Source organism: Botrytis deweyae (assembly GCF_014898535.1).
Source record: "Botrytis deweyae strain B1 chromosome Unknown BDEW_013, whole genome shotgun sequence".
NCBI lineage: Eukaryota > Fungi > Ascomycota > Leotiomycetes > Helotiales > Sclerotiniaceae > Botrytis > Botrytis deweyae.
In genome coordinates this window covers 42,862-62,729 of record NW_024066220.1, presented here as the reverse complement: position 1 = coordinate 62,729, position 19,868 = coordinate 42,862, and the positions used below count along the sequence as shown (strand labels likewise).

General features: G+C 37.3%; 4 protein-coding genes across 4 annotated transcripts; 2 read left to right on the top strand and 2 right to left on the bottom strand.

Annotated features, from left to right (window-relative positions):
• Positions 1-361: 361 nt before the first annotated feature.
• Positions 362-2,073, top strand: EAE98_006173 (uncharacterized protein; the record flags this gene model as incomplete). The annotated part of the gene is made up of 3 exons (XM_038953795.1): positions 362-527; positions 623-1,135; positions 1,223-2,073. 3 exons carry the CDS (start codon positions 362-364, stop codon positions 2,071-2,073), a joined length of 1,530 nt encoding a protein of 509 aa, XP_038809585.1.
• A 557-nt stretch (positions 2,074-2,630) lies between these two features.
• Positions 2,631-4,854, bottom strand: EAE98_006172 (uncharacterized protein; the record flags this gene model as incomplete). The annotated part of the gene is made up of 3 exons (XM_038953794.1): positions 2,631-3,537; positions 3,624-4,559; positions 4,616-4,854. The coding sequence occupies 3 exons, from the start codon at positions 4,852-4,854 to the stop codon at positions 2,631-2,633; spliced, it is 2,082 nt and encodes a 693-aa protein (XP_038809584.1).
• A 3,725-nt stretch (positions 4,855-8,579) lies between these two features.
• Positions 8,580-9,191, bottom strand: EAE98_006171 (uncharacterized protein; the record flags this gene model as incomplete). Its single annotated transcript, XM_038953793.1, has 1 exon — positions 8,580-9,191. The coding sequence occupies one exon, from the start codon at positions 9,189-9,191 to the stop codon at positions 8,580-8,582; it is 612 nt and encodes a 203-aa protein (XP_038809583.1).
• Positions 9,192-12,569: 3,378 nt separating this feature from the next.
• Positions 12,570-14,315, top strand: EAE98_006170 (uncharacterized protein; the record flags this gene model as incomplete). Its single annotated transcript, XM_038953792.1, has 3 exons — positions 12,570-12,995; positions 13,045-13,518; positions 13,584-14,315. 3 exons carry the CDS (start codon positions 12,570-12,572, stop codon positions 14,313-14,315), a joined length of 1,632 nt encoding a protein of 543 aa, XP_038809582.1.
• Positions 14,316-19,868: the final 5,553 nt, after the last annotated feature.

Sequence of the window (19,868 nt, the reverse complement as noted above, 5' to 3'; positions counted from 1 at the left end):
CGGTATCAGGCTGATGAGGAAATTACTCCATCTTTCAATGTGAACATCCATGAATATTCTGCTACTATGGAAATATTCCCAGTGGAAACCCGTTGTTTGTTTGACCAGCCCCCTTCTTCGGGGTTTCCTATGGGTCAATTATGGCACTTAACATAGATCATCCAGTCGGGTGAATTGCCAAGTTCTCCTGACCGAAAAAAGTGTACTTATAAATATGTATATCAACTGCTCTGGCCGATGAACTCGTTTTTGTTGTTTACTCAGTGATATCTTTGTCTGTGAGGTTTGTCTTTGCAGAACCCTACTTTCCGCCTTCAACCATTTATTCCGCAAATATTGATCCATTGGAGAGTAGCACATGATGAAGCTCATTCCTTCAAATACTCTTGCCAGCACAAGCTTTCTTCTCACTTCCTTTGCCCAAGCAACCATCTTTTTGGCGCCAGAGGACGATATTCTGCTTCCGCGAAGCTCAAGTGCCACCAATCCATTAACTAGTTTAGGGGCCAACAGTCCCTATTTTACTGGTAAGTTGTTGTGAGAAATTTCTCTGGTGACCGAGTAATATTTCGATTGATATAAATTCCTTCAATGTATTGTTTTGAATGCTAAACAAAACTAGGACCAAATGTCAACGGCATTAGCAATCACGTGCCTGAAAACTGCTATGTAGATCAGGTAGCGTATAATGTTAGGCACGGAAGTCGATATCCGGATTCTGGAGCTTATGCGCAATGGACCTCCTTATATGCTGAGATACAAGCAGCGAATTTTACTTCCACTGGTTCTTTGGCATTCTTAAAATCATGGAAGCCTGTTCTGACCAATCCTACCCTTCAGATAGCTCAAGAAAGCCCCACGGGATTCAAAGAAGCCTACGATCTTGGCTATCAATTAAGAACTCGTTACCCAAATCTTTATTCTTATGGCGAACCGTTCATAAGCTGGGCAAACTTGTATCCTCGCGTTGTACAAACTGCACAAAACTTTGTGAGGGGGTTTCTGGGGTCTTCAGCAAGTAATCTAGGCATGGTAGTTACTATCAACTCAACGGGAAGCGAATCAGCACTTTTTGACAGCTTAAGTCCAAGCGATTTGTGCCCGTCATTTGTAGACGGTAATGGTGGCACAGAACGTAAGTTTCAGTTTTCCATGTCCTTTTAATTTCATATTCTGTATGCGTGATCTGGTCGCTTCGAATGTAACTGATGAACGGCTCCAGAGGTAACATGGAACTCGATCTACCTTCCTCCCATTCACGCCCGCCTTCAGTCATTAATTAAGGGAAATCTCAACTTCTCAACCACTGATGTCTCTATCATGCCATATCTCTGTGGTTTCGAATCGCAAATCACAGGTACACTGTCTCCATGGTGTGGTGTCTTTACCGACGAAGAACTCAAACAATATGAGTATGCCCAAGATTTGAGATACTATTATGGCACCGGCCCAGGTGAAGACCTACCTTCTAAGATGATGCTTCCATATCTCGATTCCCTCGTCGGACTCCTGGAACAAGGTCCAGGTACCAACGGAACATTTCTTAATGGATCTAGTTATACATTACCTAGCATTCTTACTGCTTTTATGAACGACGGACAGATCACCGAGCTCGGAGCCGCAACTGGCGTATGGGACAACACCAAATCTCTGGGCGACGGAAAGAAAATTCCACACGATTACAAATACATCTCGAGTCATTTCGTTACAATGAGAGGCACAGTAGCCTTTGAACGATTGAATTGCGCCATCCCTGGAAATTCAACTCTCACCAAATCGACACGCTCAGCACCACATTCCTACGAGAGTGCAAGCTCGTCAGCCTCGACAAATGCAACATACATTCGCATTCTTCTCAATGATGCTGTCTATCCAGTGCATTCATGTCGATCTGGACCCGGTTCCAGCTGTCTTCTTAGCGATTACTCGAAACTGATCAAGAGTAAAGTCGACGCCGCGGGAGATCTTCCGACTCGATGCAATGTTACGGCTTCCGGTGCTCCTACTACCATTAAGGGGGCTAGTTTCTTTACAGATCTGTCCCTTCCATGGCTGGGAACTGTTATCCCATAGGTGGATGATCTTTACATGTAATATCGGTCGATTTGGAAGATGTATATGGTGAATTCCAACCGATTTCGTTAAATTTCTAGATTATAAATCAGCTTTTTCTGGCAACTTGATGGGTTTCGTTTCCCTTTTCGCGCTTTTGAAGTTACGTGTCTGATGAACCATTATGGAAATATGATAAATCACGATACAGAGCTAAATACAATGGGACAAAGTAATAGAAAACCAGTCAAATAAATAGGTTGGACTATAATTAAACTTTCACCAAGACTATTCGAAATGCAGTCAAAAGGAACAAGAATTTCTTCGCATCAAGAATTGCAACGCCACGCTCTTTCCAACCTAGGTATCACCTGAAAAGAAACATTTCCACCAATCCTGACATGCAATCTGCCCAAACCATTATTTTTCCAACCGAGAAACCAGTGTCTGGATACTGATCAAAATTTATCCTACCAAAAAGTAAAACGTACAGAGCCGAAGTACAGGAAAGAAAAAAACGCAAAGAAGGACAAACAAGAACGATAATTTCCAATCGATCGTAACATGGCAAGGGAGTCTCATATCAGCACACTAACAGCCAATTCCCCAGGATCCATAACATAATACGGAGCAATCCCTTCACTCATCGCCTCACTATTCTCCTTGAACTTTCTTGCCGCGACGTCGAGATCAAGTAACAACTTCTCGGCTGCCTTTCTTACTTTATCTGTTCTTCTTCCCGTATCACCTGGCCCGGCAAATCTTCCTCGCGGATTAATTGCAGCGTCTCTCAGTTCCCTGGCGTAAGCGGATAGTGTTTGATCTTCTGCGACTCTGTAGCTGAGTAGGTAGGGGAGTTGCGATGCTTGAATCCAGACCGATGGATCATTTATAGGGAGAGCATTGATGACATCAGCCTCTCTGTATTTCTGAAGGGCACTGAGACTTCCAGGAAGGGCTTGTTGGAGGGAAGGCGGTTTGTTGGGTATGAAAGACATGTAGTAATTCTGGAGGTAGTTGACAGCATTATGCTGGGGTGAGGCGATGTGGATACACATGGTTATCGCATTTGTCAGTTCGTTGAGAGTTTTGATGCCAGGAAAAGTAGACATCTGACCACCCATTGGAGATTGCATTTCATTACACCAAGTTGATACGCATGTGTCTTTTGCAACGTCGGCGTCACCTGTGTAATATGTGGAAAGCATGGAGGAAACAAAGTCGAACAGAATGGGCCACAAGATAGCCATGTTTTTTCCGTATGCGTAGTTGTGAAATCGGCGATCTTTCTTGTCATTGAGAGCCGATAGAGGGAAGCCACGGGTAATCAAAGAAGTCGGAACGTAGTTTCCAGTCCAGTTGAAGTTTTTGTAAGAGCTGAGGAGGAATTCGTAGGTCTGCTGTTCAGTGAAGCCGTTGATCCTGGTGACAACCTGTGGTACAAGAGTTTCACGGGCGGCGGCGTTCAGAGAAAGAGTTTTGAACCTATTTTGTTATGCTTAATCAGCTATTGTCATTTGGAATAACCCTGGATGTTCACGAGAATGAATGGCAACTGGAAAAAAACTTACCAATGAGGTTCCAAGATTTTGTAAACGATGTGATCACTGGGAAAGCTTCTATAAGCAGCCACAGCACTGGCCTCCTCCACAAAATGACAATCATTGAGATGCAATGTCACCTCATGATGAGTCCAGTCAGAAACCAAACTACACATTTTAGCGTATCTCCATGGCCAATCCTCATGCTCATTTTCTTTGGGGTCCTTTGGATTGATTCTCCTGTTGAAGATTGTGACCGAATGTTCCATACTGACTTTGTAGTCCAAGACAATGGCCAAGGGATGAAGATCGCCGTCTGCATTCAGATGAAATAATGTTACGGAGGCACACCCATATCTTTTACCGTTGTCTGATTTGAGAACAGCGTCGGGGGAAGCGCCGGCCCATTCGCGGAAAAAACTACAATCTTGGATATAGAAGGACTCTGAATTGAATGTCTCTAGAAGACTATGCATTTCCTTATTGCCTTGATCGAAAGCAGATTTCTTGAACCTATCGAGCCAGATTTGACCAGCGAGAGCAATTGATGAAGGATTAGGACCAGTAAAATATTGTTGAGCGAACACTGCATCACTATACCAATCCTTGCGATAGCCAATACTTGGCTCAGTTCCAATGTTCTTCTCCTCTACTTGCAAAGCTTTCATTCTTTCTTCTAACATTACCATTGTGGTTCCATTATAAGGATCTCCAAATAGGAGATTCGAGATCTCTGGTGGAATTTTGGGGAGAAGCGACACAGAAACATCGACAAATCGTTTGAGATTAAATATCTTGAGTAGTCCTACCCGATCATCAAGAGGTATCCATTTCAAGTGAGGTGGGTATGAAGGGGTTGTGGTTCCCGGAAGCGCCCATTGATAAAGTGCTCGTTGTGTCTCAAATTTGCGTGGTATGAATGGTCGATCTGCTTCGAATCCTTGAGCGCGAAAACTATCTGCGTACCTAAAGATATGTGAGCTCGTCTCATCTTATAGCGCAAGATATATACAACAACATACCTCTCCTCGAGCCTCGCGAACAATTTTGCTGTCGCTTCATTGATTTCGGCAGGCGTTGTAACGATTGTGCTTGCGGCTTTTGGATTGGTCTTCTTGGGTCTTCGAATTATCCTTCGGAAAATATTTGGCTTCTTCTCTTTTGTACCATTAACCATCTTTGCATCCTTGGTTGTGGGCCCATTCACCGTCGTAGTCCCATTGGTGCCATTAACCGCATTTGTTGCCTGATGAGCGGACATGATTACGTGTGGGAAGCAATTGCTACAGATAATATCAAGTGGGTGAACAACATTTATGAATGAATATTTGTGTGTCAATGTTTGTTTCTATATGGAATGAGAAAGAAAATGCGGGCTGGAATGAAGGACAGAATAGGAAGTTCGATGGAATGAACTCGCAATGTACGAAATGAGAAATTTTCCAGCTCACTGTCTTTGGAATATTTGACTGAAAGAATACAATTTTTCACTTGTCTCCTATAGAAAAAGTGATTCGCCTGCAACCATCATGAATTCATCAACTGATTAGCGCCAGGCTCTGATAATAAGAGGAAAGGCGTGGCAGGATTTGTTTTCGGATTTGACCTGTGGAATGTGTACTGTCGCACAATGAGCCTTATTGAGAACGATTGCAGGCACATTGCATATTTATGAAATTTATTTCACATCTTGAAATATTGTCAATTGGCCAAGGGCCGGAAAAAATTCAATGAAGAGCTAAGGTAGAAAACATGACAAGTAGAAAGGTAGATAAGGGGAAGAACTCGGTATAAACACCATGAAAGTAGACATCAAATCTGGAATATCGCTGTAAAAAAAATTCCATCGAGGAAGAATTGATTGGAAAGCGCCAGGATTTGCAAACATAATGTATCATAGAAGTCTGAGAGTAGGGAAAATTGAGTCTTCAGATCTTATTATTCACGTTGACTTCATTTCCTGGGTTGATCTGGAGTACTTCCGAGATCAAAAAGAGTACAGAGTACATCGCATGTCCAACTGCGGCACGACTTCCACGAGAAAGCTACTTCTCAAGCCATATGCAAGCTCTCATTACAAGTATCGCTGTCGGTAACTGCAGATGTGCTCCAATGGTATGCTGCAGATATCCATGTGAATCCCTTCTTTCTCCTATTCCTTAATGTGTTTGCTCTTCAGAGTTTCGTGCATTTGCATGGCGCGTTAATGAGACGAATCCTCTAGCCCACTTCGCGTTCGAATACTTTCGCGCCTTCGTAATATAGGTATACTGTATAGGCCAATCGATCGTCTCTCATTGCTGTCGCGATTATTCACTTTCATCAGCGATAAAGCAATTCCCCTGAAGTCTGCCTGCAAGCTGGTATCGCTTTTGGTCTCAATTCGCCAGCTTCCTTCCCTCGGTCGTGATTTCAATCACCGTTTTGATACTAATCTGCCATGAAGCTTATATCAATTGCTTATCAGAAGTCGGCCTACAAGGGCGTGTTTTTGATAAGGGCCCGGGTCCATGCACAAGCACTTTTCACACCAAAAATTACTTACTTTAGAATTCAATATTAAATTTAATTAATATTATTATATATTTGAAATTTTATAATATAATTTTAGATTTTTTATAGCATTTTTTAATCTAATTAAAATCTATATAGAATTATTAGAATTTAAAATTATTATATAAAATAATACTTATTTTAAAAGTTAAAATTCTATATAAGATTTATTAATTAATGTTTTATTAAATTTAATAAAATTGATATAGAAATAAATATTTATTAAATCTTTAAATATATTCTAAATTTCAAGATTATATAATGAATATTCGAATTATATTTTATTTATAAAAATAAGGAATAAAGCATACTTTTGATAAGGAAATTCGCTTAAATTCAATTCGGGCTCTCATCAAAAACACACCCTCATAGATTTTCCATTGAATGATTTCTTGATCTTTGAATAACCGGCTTTTCGTTGCATTTGATTTGCTGTTCGCAATCAATAGGTTATCTCTGACTTGGTGGGGTCGGACGCCTTCTTAGGGCCACGGCACAAGCCGAACCTTCCACTTACGATACGAAGTGCAGAGATGCGCGCGTGTCACCTTCTTGTTTTTCGAAGCAAAGGATCTCTCTTTGCAGAAGTCGTCAGGCATTTGCGCTAAGCTGAGGGGTGATCGCATTGCAATACCCAAATCTAACCCTTTGGACCTTTGGCAAGAAGTTGGTGAGGTAAAGCTCGTCTGTTACTAATAACACATTTCTATGTGACAACCAATATCCATGAACAATGGTCTTGTTGGCGGAGAACGTTCAAAGAAGTCTACGGACACGTTCTTTCATCTATTATTCATTCAACATTCAAATATTCCCCCTATGATATTACTACAGAGCTCAAAATATGCCATGGGCAAGACATTCTGATTACTTCTAGTTACTTCTCGGCTGATCACAAAAGTACGATACGATTGAAATCTAAATACACCCCGCTCAGTACTCGACGCAAGCATGATGAAAAGGGAAGAGTGGGTAGTCTATTTCTTCTGTCATTGTATTTGCATTTGCCCCGCATCGCATTTCCGAGAGCTGCGCTGCCAAGTTGTGGGAAGGTTAAGAATCCTTCGTAGCACGAGTCCCGCATTGCAGCCACAGTAAGGTTATGATGTTCAACAGCTTTGAACATCTCTTCTGATTTGAACCTTGTTTTGGAAGGTCTTTTCTTATCCAGCGAAATCTTTCACAGCCAGGTGTAATTGTATGTGTGTTTTCAAGCTAATGCAAGTGCATTAAGGATGTGTGTATGACAATGGTGCTACACGTGGTTCAGATGTCCATGTTTGGGGAATCAACAAGAATGGCAAACTATATTACTCCTATCTTCGAAATGGGCAGTGGTGGCCTAGATCTAACTACTATTATGAGGTGATGGATGTTCCTGAAATTGTACCCAGTGTCAATACGGAAAGTTATCCAGGGGCTCAACAGGTATTGGTTCAGGACGAGTTGAAATGAACACTTGGAGAACATAGAACCAAATTATGAGCCAGCATTCCGAAGATGAGATCAAATGCGGTTGAATGGTGGATATTGTGGTAACATACTATCTGAATCTTATTTGGATCATGCATCATTGCTTTTGACATTTAAAAAGGCTCAGTTCTCTCGCCAAATATTCCCACGTTTGAACAAGGATCTCTCAAATTACTTTATCAGAACTATTTTGTTATTTCAATTGTCTTTCAAATTAACTCTGAGATTCGATCATTCGCATGTATTAGTTTTACATGGAAAAGAAGACACTACGGTTCGTGGAGTTCTCCTTCGATTCAAAGGATCATTTCTCTCCTCAATGGCCCTACAGATACAATTGACAACTTGTTCTGGACTCGATAATCTCTCTGAGACTCAAAACTTTGTACACCAGACCCATTGACGTTGATGTAGTTTGTTACAAAGATTTCTTTACATTTTCTCTCAAGCCCATCTAGCACTAGAAAATTTTCTTACTAGTAAAAGACTTCCTCAAGCACAACTATTCAAGAACGACAAGACTCCATATAAGTCCTGCTATTCGAAAAGAGTTGCTTCGTGTCGAAGTCGGCATAGTTCATTGGTCTTCACTGTCTGCCTGCGAATCCCCTCCAGTTCTTTCCAAAATATTCATGAGACGGGAAGAGATTAATCATTATGGTCAGGCATTAATATTCTGTTGCTAATGAAAGACAAATAAGAAAAAAACCAGTTTTTGATCACATATTCACATCCAATCACCGAGGTCACTGTTAGAATTCAAGGAGATCTGATAGATGTGCATTTCCCGACACTTGCGATGTAAAGTTGTGACCTGCTAAAATAGCCATGCATTACGACAAGAATAAACTCTGCCCAGGTGTAATATCGAGATTTTATGCATTCATTACATTATCCGTTACCCTTCGCATAACACATGAGCCCACTCAACTCAAACCACCAGTCAACACTGAGCCTCCATTACTGAGTCTCAAACTCTGCTTCATAAACTCCGCGAAGTCTACGACCATATGAGCTACCTCTTGTAACTTTAGCCTTGGCAACAGTTTCTCCTTGTTCATCGAACATGTGAGAAGTCATGTTCCATCTCTGAAAATTCAGTCCATGGACAAAGGCGGCTAACTTCATCTGGTAAAAGTCATCATCATTGAGTCCAATGATAACCTTCAAGTTCTTGATGTTGAAATTGTTCAGAACCTCAACCATCTTCTTCAGATTTGCGATTCTATTCTTGTAAACAGCACGTGATCGATGTTGTGCGGGCGCATAGAGTCGGATCTTGATGTCAAAGATGAATGTAGCATACATAGGCAATGCTTTAAGAAGCGATGGCATATTGACAATGAATCTTGTGTTGACAAAATCGAGGTCGATAATGAGCTGCTTAGTGTCACCAACCTGTTCGACGGCCATCGAATCGTGTTGATGAATGGCTTGAATGAGCTGCTCAGCCTTTTCCTTCTCGAGCTTCAAATTCTCTACTCGTTGCTTTTCTGCCAATGCCTTATTCTCACTATAGACTGTTGCAGCCCGAGGAGCTTCGACTCTTCCGCGGTTGTTCTTGCAACCCATGATGACGAGTGAAATTCGATGATGGGTTGAGAGGTTAGAATTTTAGTTGGAGAGATGCTGAATAAAATGAAGAGATTTTTTTCTTCTTCAAATTGTTGGTTTCGAGTATGTTGAAAATGTCAGAATCTTTGAGTATGTTGTTGATGGAAGTTTGAATAGTAATCTCTAGTCTGAAGATGCTCTTTTATCTTAAGCTTGATACGGCATATGTCTTAGTGACTTAAATCGCAGGATGTACAGCCGTATCAAGAACAGTTTTATCATCAAACTGAGCTGTACGCCAGCTTCGAATGACCCGAAAATACAATGTCGTGGAGCTTTGATACGGCACATTGGAAAATAGATTCCAAGCTACAAGGGAAACTCGCTTTCGGAATTGAAACATCTCGTTTTCTTGCTTTTGTTGCATTTACAGTCAGGCAAGTGAAATTTTTGGGATGAAAATTGACAGAGGCGATCGATGAAGATGTTGAGTCTGGGAAGACAGCTAGAGATGCGAGAATGATGTTTCTCAATCCGCTTCAGATACGGAAAGATCTGCAGGTCAAACCCCGACTTGTTGATATAAAGCCCTGCTCAGGCTTCTCTATAGGACGGGGACATATTTATTCGGTTAGATTGACCATTCTGGAGAAAGTGGAGACTTCAATTGCTCGGAAGTCTTCATCAATAAGCACTAGCTCTATGAGACGGCTTATGTAATTTTGCTGCACATCAGACTTATGAGTGCGATTCATGGAACCCTGGCCTTTTCGTCTCTCTGTGACTGATATGCTAGCCGAAGCAAAATTTGTTAAGGCTTGTGCAATCAAGGAGAGTTAGAAACGTGATCTCGCAAGTGCCATCACACTGTCCAGAAAGATGCAAAAACTGTTTGACTGAATTCATTTCAGATGCCGGATTACTCCAGCTAGACTCTCACTGGCGCATCTCTTACAGTAAAAGCACCACTTTTCAATCAATCCAAGTTTGTTTGGTGGCATGTATGTTGTTCACTGCGCTTAGGCGCCCTCCAAGCCCGGGTAGAACACCTGCGGCTCAACTATCGTGAATTTCTAATCGGCGTTCCCAGTAGGCGCATCTTTGTGTCCGCTGAGATAACTGTGGAATGGCCGTCTCAATTGGCCTTGCGTGTTTGCTCATCGTAGGAAAATCAAACGGAGGAACCATAATAACACCGAAACACGAAACACTCAAGCACAGCATATATCTATATTCCCAATTAAACGTTTGATTTCGATCGGAAGGAATATTCTGTAGGAAATCACAGCAACAAGATGGTTGTGCTCATGGAAAAGTGCTGCAGCACATATGGTACCAAGCCAAGAATGACGAGGACAGATATGAGGCGGCTGAGATTGAGGAGCGGTGCGGATGCGATTCAGAAGATGTTTCATACCTGTGAATAAAGTTTTGAAGATGTACGTCGGTAGTATCACTATATCTTTTACGTCGCATTATGTAATTCTATCATGTTATATCCGATCCACCCGATAACACAACCATAAGCAATGAATTTTTTGGACCCAATTTCTGGCTGGCGTACAAACACATTGAGCATGTGGTACAGATGATAGTAATGGTGACATTAACAATATAATTACTGGTGAAAAAAAGGAGTCGGAAAAGATAATAGTCGCTTCTGTGGGGAATTCTGGAGCTGAGAGATTTCTTGGGGATTAATTGATATGGGGAAGGTGTTAATGGCTTAATTTGGACTCCGGTATATGTGGAGGAGCATGTAATGAGTTATGCATATGTAATGGTAATCATCAATGGGAGGTTGGGAGTCTAAACTATAAAGAAAAGAAAAACATAGGGGGAGGCCCGTGGGATAATTATATATATAATCATGTAATTGTACAGTAATACCAGATATCAAGGTAGATCGCTATCGCTATTTTATGCTCATACGTACGACGTATTATCTCATGCAAATTCATGTGTATTGTAAAAAGGATATCCGACTCATCCATACGAGTATCGGATTAACATTTAACAACTTCCATGATAAGGAAATATGGGGCGGCGAGGACCACGTTTGACAAATGTAAGCTATTTCTCGTAAGCTGTACTGCACTGTACTTCAAGCCTCGCATCGTTCAACAATATGCGTCATCTTCATGTCTATCACAGATTCACGGTACATACTCCAATCCGCTTACATGTCGTGTGATAACAGAGTTCAGAAACTTCTGTGTTGAATTCCAGAAGAAAAACCTAGTCATAGGTTCAAGTCTAAATGGCCGATTTGGTGGAACAGAATATCCAGTAATTCATATAACGTGGGGCCCCAAGTTGAATTCTAGAATTGGCAATGTTTTACCTTTCCGTTCCCAGTTCTCCCCTCCTGTTCCTCTCCTATCCCGTTTCTATTGCGAGCTTCGTAAAAGTTTCACAAAACTGCTTTTTTTTCCTATTCTCAGTGATCGCAAGTCAACTATCTCGTCCAGACTGTGGGATGAGAAAAGAAGAAGTAGTTGAGGGTTGTGAAGAATCACGTGAACACTCCACACGTGATTTTCAACTGAATGATTGCTTTGAACCAGAACCGTTGTTCCTGTCCCTTTCAAGCTTTGTTACTCCTTTCCAATTCTGAGCTCAATTTGAACATTCCCTCTCCACTCCCGTCCTGAAAAAAATCCTTTACGCTGTTTTTGCTCCTGATGGCGAGCGCCAGCAAGCCTCACCCGTCTTGGACCCCCAAAGGAGGATAGGTGAGACTTGGAGAAGATCAACATGAAAGCTTTATGGCCAATCACCGACCATACATTATGTATGTCCATACAATTGACAGATGGATCTGCAGCACCCTGCCTGTTCCTTGGCTCGGCACTTGACACATGTAACTAACCGCAGATAAACCGACCCCCGGAAACATGCTATCGGAAATGACGGCGAATAAAGATCCACAGTAAACCAACGAATCTGAGGAATTTAAGCGAGACTCAACCGAGATTCACAATCTTTTGGGAAAAAAGGATAAATCTTCTTCCCATCTTGTATCCACACTTTTGACGCAACGCATAACCACCTGCGAGATTTGCGATATCTCCGCGCGGAGTAAGGTTACTCCACACGCAAAAATGCATAACCCTTATTCCCCAGAATATACTCATGTCTGTATTAAGAACACTTTCCTGGGAATCATCTCCATTTTTAATACCAATCCAAACGTGTAAGCATACTAGGTGATGTGGTACAGACGTAGGTATGGAGCCCTCGGAGCGGAAATCTCTGGGACCCACTCATTAAGTATGAAAAGACTTTCCTCCGCTCTTTTTTTTCGATCAATATCATTTTGTGTCTTGTTTTTTTGAATTGTTCTTTGTCTCCCCGTCGCTGTCTCTCACATACACATCAAACGATACAGCGAAGATGGGTATCCTCACTATGGTCGAGGATCGGCCTACGCCAAAAAGCGTTTACAATTGGCGCGTTTATGTATCGGCTATGACAGCTTCATTCGCCGCGTGTATGATTGGATACACAACATCTTTCATCGGAACCACCGTCAATCTTGATTCTTTCAAGGCAGAGTTTGGACTTGATAAGTTGAGCGATTCGGGCGCCAGCTTAATCCAGGCGAATATTGTATCGTTGTTCCAAGCTGGTGCCTTTTTTGGTTCTATATTTGCTTATGGTACTGCATACTATGCTGGAAGACGAATCACTTTATGGACGTTTGTCAGTGTATTTATTGTTGGTGTTTGTATTACGTTTGCTTCCATTGGGGGTCATATCGGCCCGATGTATGCTGGAAGAGTCATCTCGGGTTTCGGTGTGGGGGGATGTACCATGATTGTAGGTCAACTCTAATCTCCTATCCGGGGTCCATGCTTACCCATCAAAGGTTCCCATATACATTTCCGAAATCGCACCTCCCGCTATCCGTGGTCGTCTTGTCGGCACCTACGAACTCGGCTGGCAGATTGGTGGTCTTGTAGGATTTTGGATCAATTTTGGAATGTCTCAAAGTGTGCCATATGGTCGTAACCAGTGGCTAATTCCATTCGCTGTTCAATTAATTCCCGCCGGAATCGTTTTTATCGGTAGTCTCATATTCTTGAAAGAAACTCCACGTTGGTTGTGGACTCGAGGTCGTCGAGAACAGGGTGTCGAGAATCTGTGCTATATCCGACAACTCAACCCCGATGACACTTATATTTTGGAAGAGATTGAGATGATGGATCTTCAAATCAATGATTTGCCCACTGGATTCATCAAACCACTTCGCATGGCGTTTTCTGATAACAAAGTATTATGGAGATTGTTCCTCGGACACATGCTATTCGTTCTCCAAAATTTCGCCGGTATCAACGCTATAGTAAGTAGAACATACTACCATTACTCTATCCTAGATACAAACACTCCATACTGACCCACTCCTAGAACTACTACTCTCCAACCATCTTCAGAACCATGGGAGTAACTAGCACCGAAACTGTCGAACTTATGACTGGCCTCTTCGGCGTGGTAAAATGTATCATGACCGTCCTCTGGCTCACAATCTTGATCGATAAACTTGGCCGCCGCACCCTCTTCATCTCCGGCGGTATCGTCGGGGCAATCCTCATGTTCATAATCGGTGCCTTAATCGCAACCGCCAAAGACAATACCGGTGAAGGACTTGATTCCCAAGGCATCGCCACGATCTTTATGATCTATCTATGGACCTGCATTTATATCACTTCCTGGAACGGTACCCCTTGGGTTGTAAATGCAGAGATGTTCAGCCAAGCTACACGTAACGTTGGACAAGTCGGAGCCTCCATGGCAAACTGGCTCTGGACTTTCGTCATTGCACGTGTTACTCCTAACATGGTAGCAAGCATGGGAAAGAATGGTTTCGGAATGTATTTTTTTTTCGGCTCAATCACCGCTTTGGCAGTCGTCTTCACCTGGTTCTTAATCCCCGAAACAAAATCAGTTCCGCTTGATCGAATGGATGATTTGTTCGCGGCAAGACCAGTTCGTGCCGCGCAAAAGATTGTCATGGAAGAATTGGCAAGAAATACTTTAGAATTTTCGAAGATTGATAGGAAAGAGGAAAGTTCGCTGGCGCAGATCGAGAGAGCTAAAGAGACGGAAGAGGCAAGCCAGAGCGAGAGGCAGAGTAATTAGATTAATGGGAAATTGGAGTACTTGAATGATTCACGACTTTGTATGATATGATGTTAGATTTTATTTTCACCTTTCAGCGTACAATATCCATAGAGTAGACAGCATTTTAGATTAGCTATAGAATATCTTTTGGTACCATGTTGAAATCACATTTACATTAGCCTTATTTGATCGAACTCGACTAAAACTTTTCTTCATATAGTCATGGATGAACACAGGAGCTTTTTGGTTCTCAAGACTCTTTTTATTGAGCCGAGGATTGTAACTTTTGCTCTTTCGATTTGTATGAGATAACGCAGGCTACGGCTGTAGAATGCGAAGATTGGACAGTTCAATCGAGGTTGGATATCACAAAGAGAAAACAACTAGCTATAAATGGAAATGATATGTCTTTTAGGATATCATTCAACAAGCAAGAGCGATTCTTATCAACGCAATGCATCTGGAGCTACATACTAGCGCTAGCAGCTTAGCTACGAATCGACTAGTCGGTCAAATCTATCATCAGTAATATTTCAAATGATAGCCTCTCAGTTATCGACGAGATTCTCGCGTATGTAAGAACAGGACAAGTTCCTGATATCGGATCGCCTTCTCTGAGAATCGACTGGCAAGAAGTGCCAGGAGTCCAGCGAGCCACAAAGGTCCAAAGAATAAAACAAACCAGAGATGTCTAAAAGCGTGAGAAAGGTTGAAAATCACTGGAAGAACATGAAATCTCACGCTGTAAGCGTAGGCATTCCTAAAAGCCCACAATGCTGTCGTCTCTTATCTCTAGTAATACATCACTGGATTACGAGGAATCAGACCAAGTTTCTTATATTTAAATTAAGCAATACTATTTTCACATCGAGAACTAATACATCTGTCTCGCCAGTCTCGAATCATACTGGCTAAATTTTACTAAGATTTGTAAATGATGGGAAAATTAACTCTTGATTCTAGATTGGGTGTCTAGTAATAGTTCATTTCTTAGACTATGATCTTTCGAGATGTTCTTACTCCTAGAGCTTTCTGCTGAGCCTTTCTTACCAGCTATCTCTAATGAATAGATCAATAGATGGAAGTATAAAAAAAGTTAAATTGAATTTCGTGAGATGAAGAGCGACGTAATGTTAATTTCGGGGCGAGCTAGCTCGCCAGTGTTTCGGAGCGCCTAATATTTCATATTATTATTTAGATTGTTTAGATTATTTAGATTATTTAGATTATTTAGATTATTTAGATTATTTAGATTGTTTAGATTGTTTAGATTGTTTAGATTGTTTAGATTGTTTAGATTGTTTAGATTGTTTAAATTGTTTAGATTGTTTAAATTGTTTAGATTAAATGAAGGTATAAAGAGCAGTCGCTATACCTATAAGAATCAAGTGTAGGCCTTTATAGCAATGTTGGTAGCGAATCAAAGTAATCCCTCAAAGCAACAATATCGTAGCGAATGTTTGAGTTACCAATGAGATTCTGTCGAGAGGTTTCACACAATGAAAACCGAATAAGATCCAGTCAAAGGTCAGGAGAGTAATTTCCACCAGACTTATCAAGACAGTGTGTAAATTTTGGCTGCAAAACTTCGCCAAAGAATACAGAGAAGCCCACAATGTTTCGCTTAGCCAGCGCAACACACGCCAAAGCCAAGATATAATATCCTGAGATACCCGCAGCATCATTTTCAAGATCTCCAACGTCTTCTCAATAACCGCAAGAGACCAATGCCAAAGGGTTCTCCAAAAAAGCTTGAATTTATTCCAAAAAGTCCTACATGCCTTCGATACTTTATCAGACAACTTCAAATCTATCAGCTTCTGGTACCAACTGTCCAAACAAGACATTAAAGCGGACATCATTATGAATCTTTTCTTTAAACTTCAATTAATAACAAATTGCACGAAAGTCTTTTCAAGTTGAAGGAGGTGTTCAATTTTTGTCGTGTTTTTTTTATTAAAGAAAAAAGTTCCATAAGACCGTCTACTAATACAATCTTTATTATTTTACCTCTACTACTCTTGCCTTCAATGTTTCGGAGCGTAGCGGAAGAAACTTATGCGTTGAATTTGACGGAGTTTTTATATAGTATATATTGATTATATTTCTATACGCAGGAATCTAATCTGTATATGGTTATATGATCTGTATATAGTTATATAATATTTCTTATTATGAGTTCAATTGTATAAAGAATTAAAAAACAAAGAATTAAAAAACAAAGAATTAAAAAAACAAAGAATAAACTTTATCTTTAATTCTTTAATATTAAAGACTTACTAATAACTTACTAAAAGCTTATTATTATTATTATTATTATTATTATTATTATTATTATTATTATTATTATTATTATTATTATTATTATTATTATATTTAAATTTCAATTAATAAATCGATTTTTTTATTCTTATTGTCTTTTTAGTATCCTAAATAATCTAAATAATCTAAATAATCTAAATAATCTAAATAATCTAAATAATCTAAATAATCTAAATAATCTAAATAATCTAAATAATCTAAATAATCTAAATAATCTAAATAATCTAAATAATCTAAATAATCTAAATAATCTAAATAATCTAAATAATCTAAATAATCTAAATAATCTAAATAATCTAAATAATCTAAATAATCTAAATAATCTAAATAATCTAAATAATCTAAATAATCTAAATAATCTAAATAATCTAAATAATTTTAAAAAAGAAAAAATAAGTAATATTGTCTTAAATTGATAATAAGAATAATAAGAATAATAAGAATAATATTAGGCGCTCCGAAACACTAACAAGCTAGCTCGCCTCGAAATTTCGGATATCGATCATATGACTACGATGAAAGTTTGATTAGTATTGTCTTTAAGAAACAATTTGTAGATTAGGATAATAGATTTTTATTAAAGTTGTGTAATTTATTTACCTCGAATGAGGGAAGTCATCGGGATTCAGTGGTGATGAGATGAGATGAGACGTATAGCTTTAGCTCGCTCGCTTGCTATTCTTCTTAATATGAATTTATATAGAAAAAGAGATCTTGTTATTTTATAATAATGAATATATTTAGAACTTATTAATAATAAAATATTAATAATAATAAAAATGAGGTTTAAAATATATATCTAATAAAATAAATGAGATATATCGAAAGTCCGCCTGGAAAATCGGAATAAATAAATTTTATAATTGTTTATAATAGAAATCTGAAAACATATTTTGATTATTAATAAAATAAAATAAAATGTATTTTTAGAATAGTTTAATTCAATTTAATCTAATTCTTAACTTATCTTTTATTTTAACTCTAAATAGATTATAGAAAAAAAATAGACTATAGATTATAGATTTTAGTAAAAAAGAACATTTATATATATTGAGATTCGATATAAATAGTTTTATTAAATTTAAAATAAAGAATTAATTTGTGAATATAAGTAAGCGAATAAATGTATTTGTATATTAGATTCCTATAGAATTTGATTCAAAGATTTCTTTAGAATTATATATTATAGTAACAGAGTACAGATAGTTGTCGAACACTAGAATCATACTAAAACTCATATAAATTATCTAGATATTTTTTAATAAAACCCTTAGTCTTCTTTAATAATTTTTATATTATTATATTTTATTCAATTGAAATTTGATAACAAAAAGATAATTTATTTTTAGGATTTTTATTTATTCTTAAATCTATATGAAAAGTTAATATAAATTAGAATTATTAAGATTTACTAATAAAACAAACGAAAATCAAGAACTTTTCTTTCGTTTTAAATTCGATCTTATGGATAATAATATTCTTATATTCTAAAATTATAAAAATTATTAATTCTGAGTTTTTCATTATATAATAAAATTAAACTCAGAATTCTAATTGATTTTAATGATTTTGAATATTTCTCTTTTATTTATATAAATAAAGCAAAATGTCTATTTTTAGTATGATTTTAGTGTTCGACAACTATCTGTATCCGAGTACTGTAAATAAAAAGAAATAAGAAAAGAATATATATATATATGTAATTCTCTAGATATAGTATTATTTTATAAATAATAATAGTTTAATTTGAAATGTTTAGATATACATATATATGAAATTTAGTATTTAAAAACGATTTTTCTTCTTCTATTTTCATAATATAACAATTATTATAAAGATAAATCAGATTTCTATTTTCATTAAAATTCTAATTAATATAATATTAGATTTTCTATTTCTAGCAAATAAAAAGCTTCTTTCTCCCTAATATGTAATCGTTATTATTTTATATATATAATAAAATATTTATCTTTAGCTTTATATATTACTCTTACTATTATATTTTTTAAATTCTCATTCTTATTATTAAGAATATTACATATAACAATACTACAATTTAATAATATACATATGTTCTAGCTTTAATATACATATAAATTTTTTTTAAATTTTTTTAAAATTTACTTAAATATTTTAGATCAATTAATTCTTTATTTAAAAAATTTAATAAAATCTATTTTTATAATTCTTTTGAATAATTACTATTTATATATAAAAATCTTGTAATCATTTTTATATTCCTTACTTTTTCAAAAATAATTTTATATTTTCTGAATATTTAAATGCTTATTATTATATATATATATATATTTTATTGATTTAAAAAAAGCTCTATAAAAAAGGAATTTAAATTTCTTTTTTTTATTCGAAAATAATATAATAACATATCTTTTTGAATATATATATAACATAGTTCTAGAAAGCAGGCGAAACGCATTAGGCGTATTAGGTAATTATCTTGATTCATATAGTCAAGTCGATCGTATATAGCTTTCAATAGAATATATACTATACTTAATACTAATAAACCTACCTACTCTAAATGTCTTTTCTATTCTATCTTTATTTATCTCATCCTCAGATCCACGGTGATTATATAATTTCGGCCTTGATTTTGAGGCAGAGCCTCTCAAAGGTTTATTATAGAGTCTGAAACTATTTGGTTTTGGTTTTGATATGAAAATTAATAATTCGTTATTTTTCGATTTTTAAATTAAATCATTCAATAATTATATTAATTTGATATAGATTAGAAAAGACGTGTATTATAGATAAGGTTTTAGTATTAAGTGTAGTATATATTGTATTGAAAGCTATATATAATCTAGTTAATTATATCAATCAAGATGATTACGTAATACGCCTAATGCGTTTAGTCTGTTTTCTAGATTGAATATATATAAATAGATTTTCTTATTATATCAATATAATTTTGATTATTATAGTTTTATTCAATTATAGATATATAATAAAAATACAGATTTCTGAAAATCAATATTTTATTAAATTAAGTTTTCAACCTTTTCAAATCGATTATTACTATTATTTCTAATAATAATATATATATTCTGAAAATCTTTTAATCAATCTAATTCCTATTACATACCTCAATTCCTTTCAAAGAATTAGGATTATTGATTTTAAAAAGGTTAGGTATTCCTAAGTCTAAAAATTTATCTTCATTTTAAAGCTATATGTCTTAAATTTAAGGTATACAGCTTTAAAACTTGGAAAGCAATTAAACCCTTA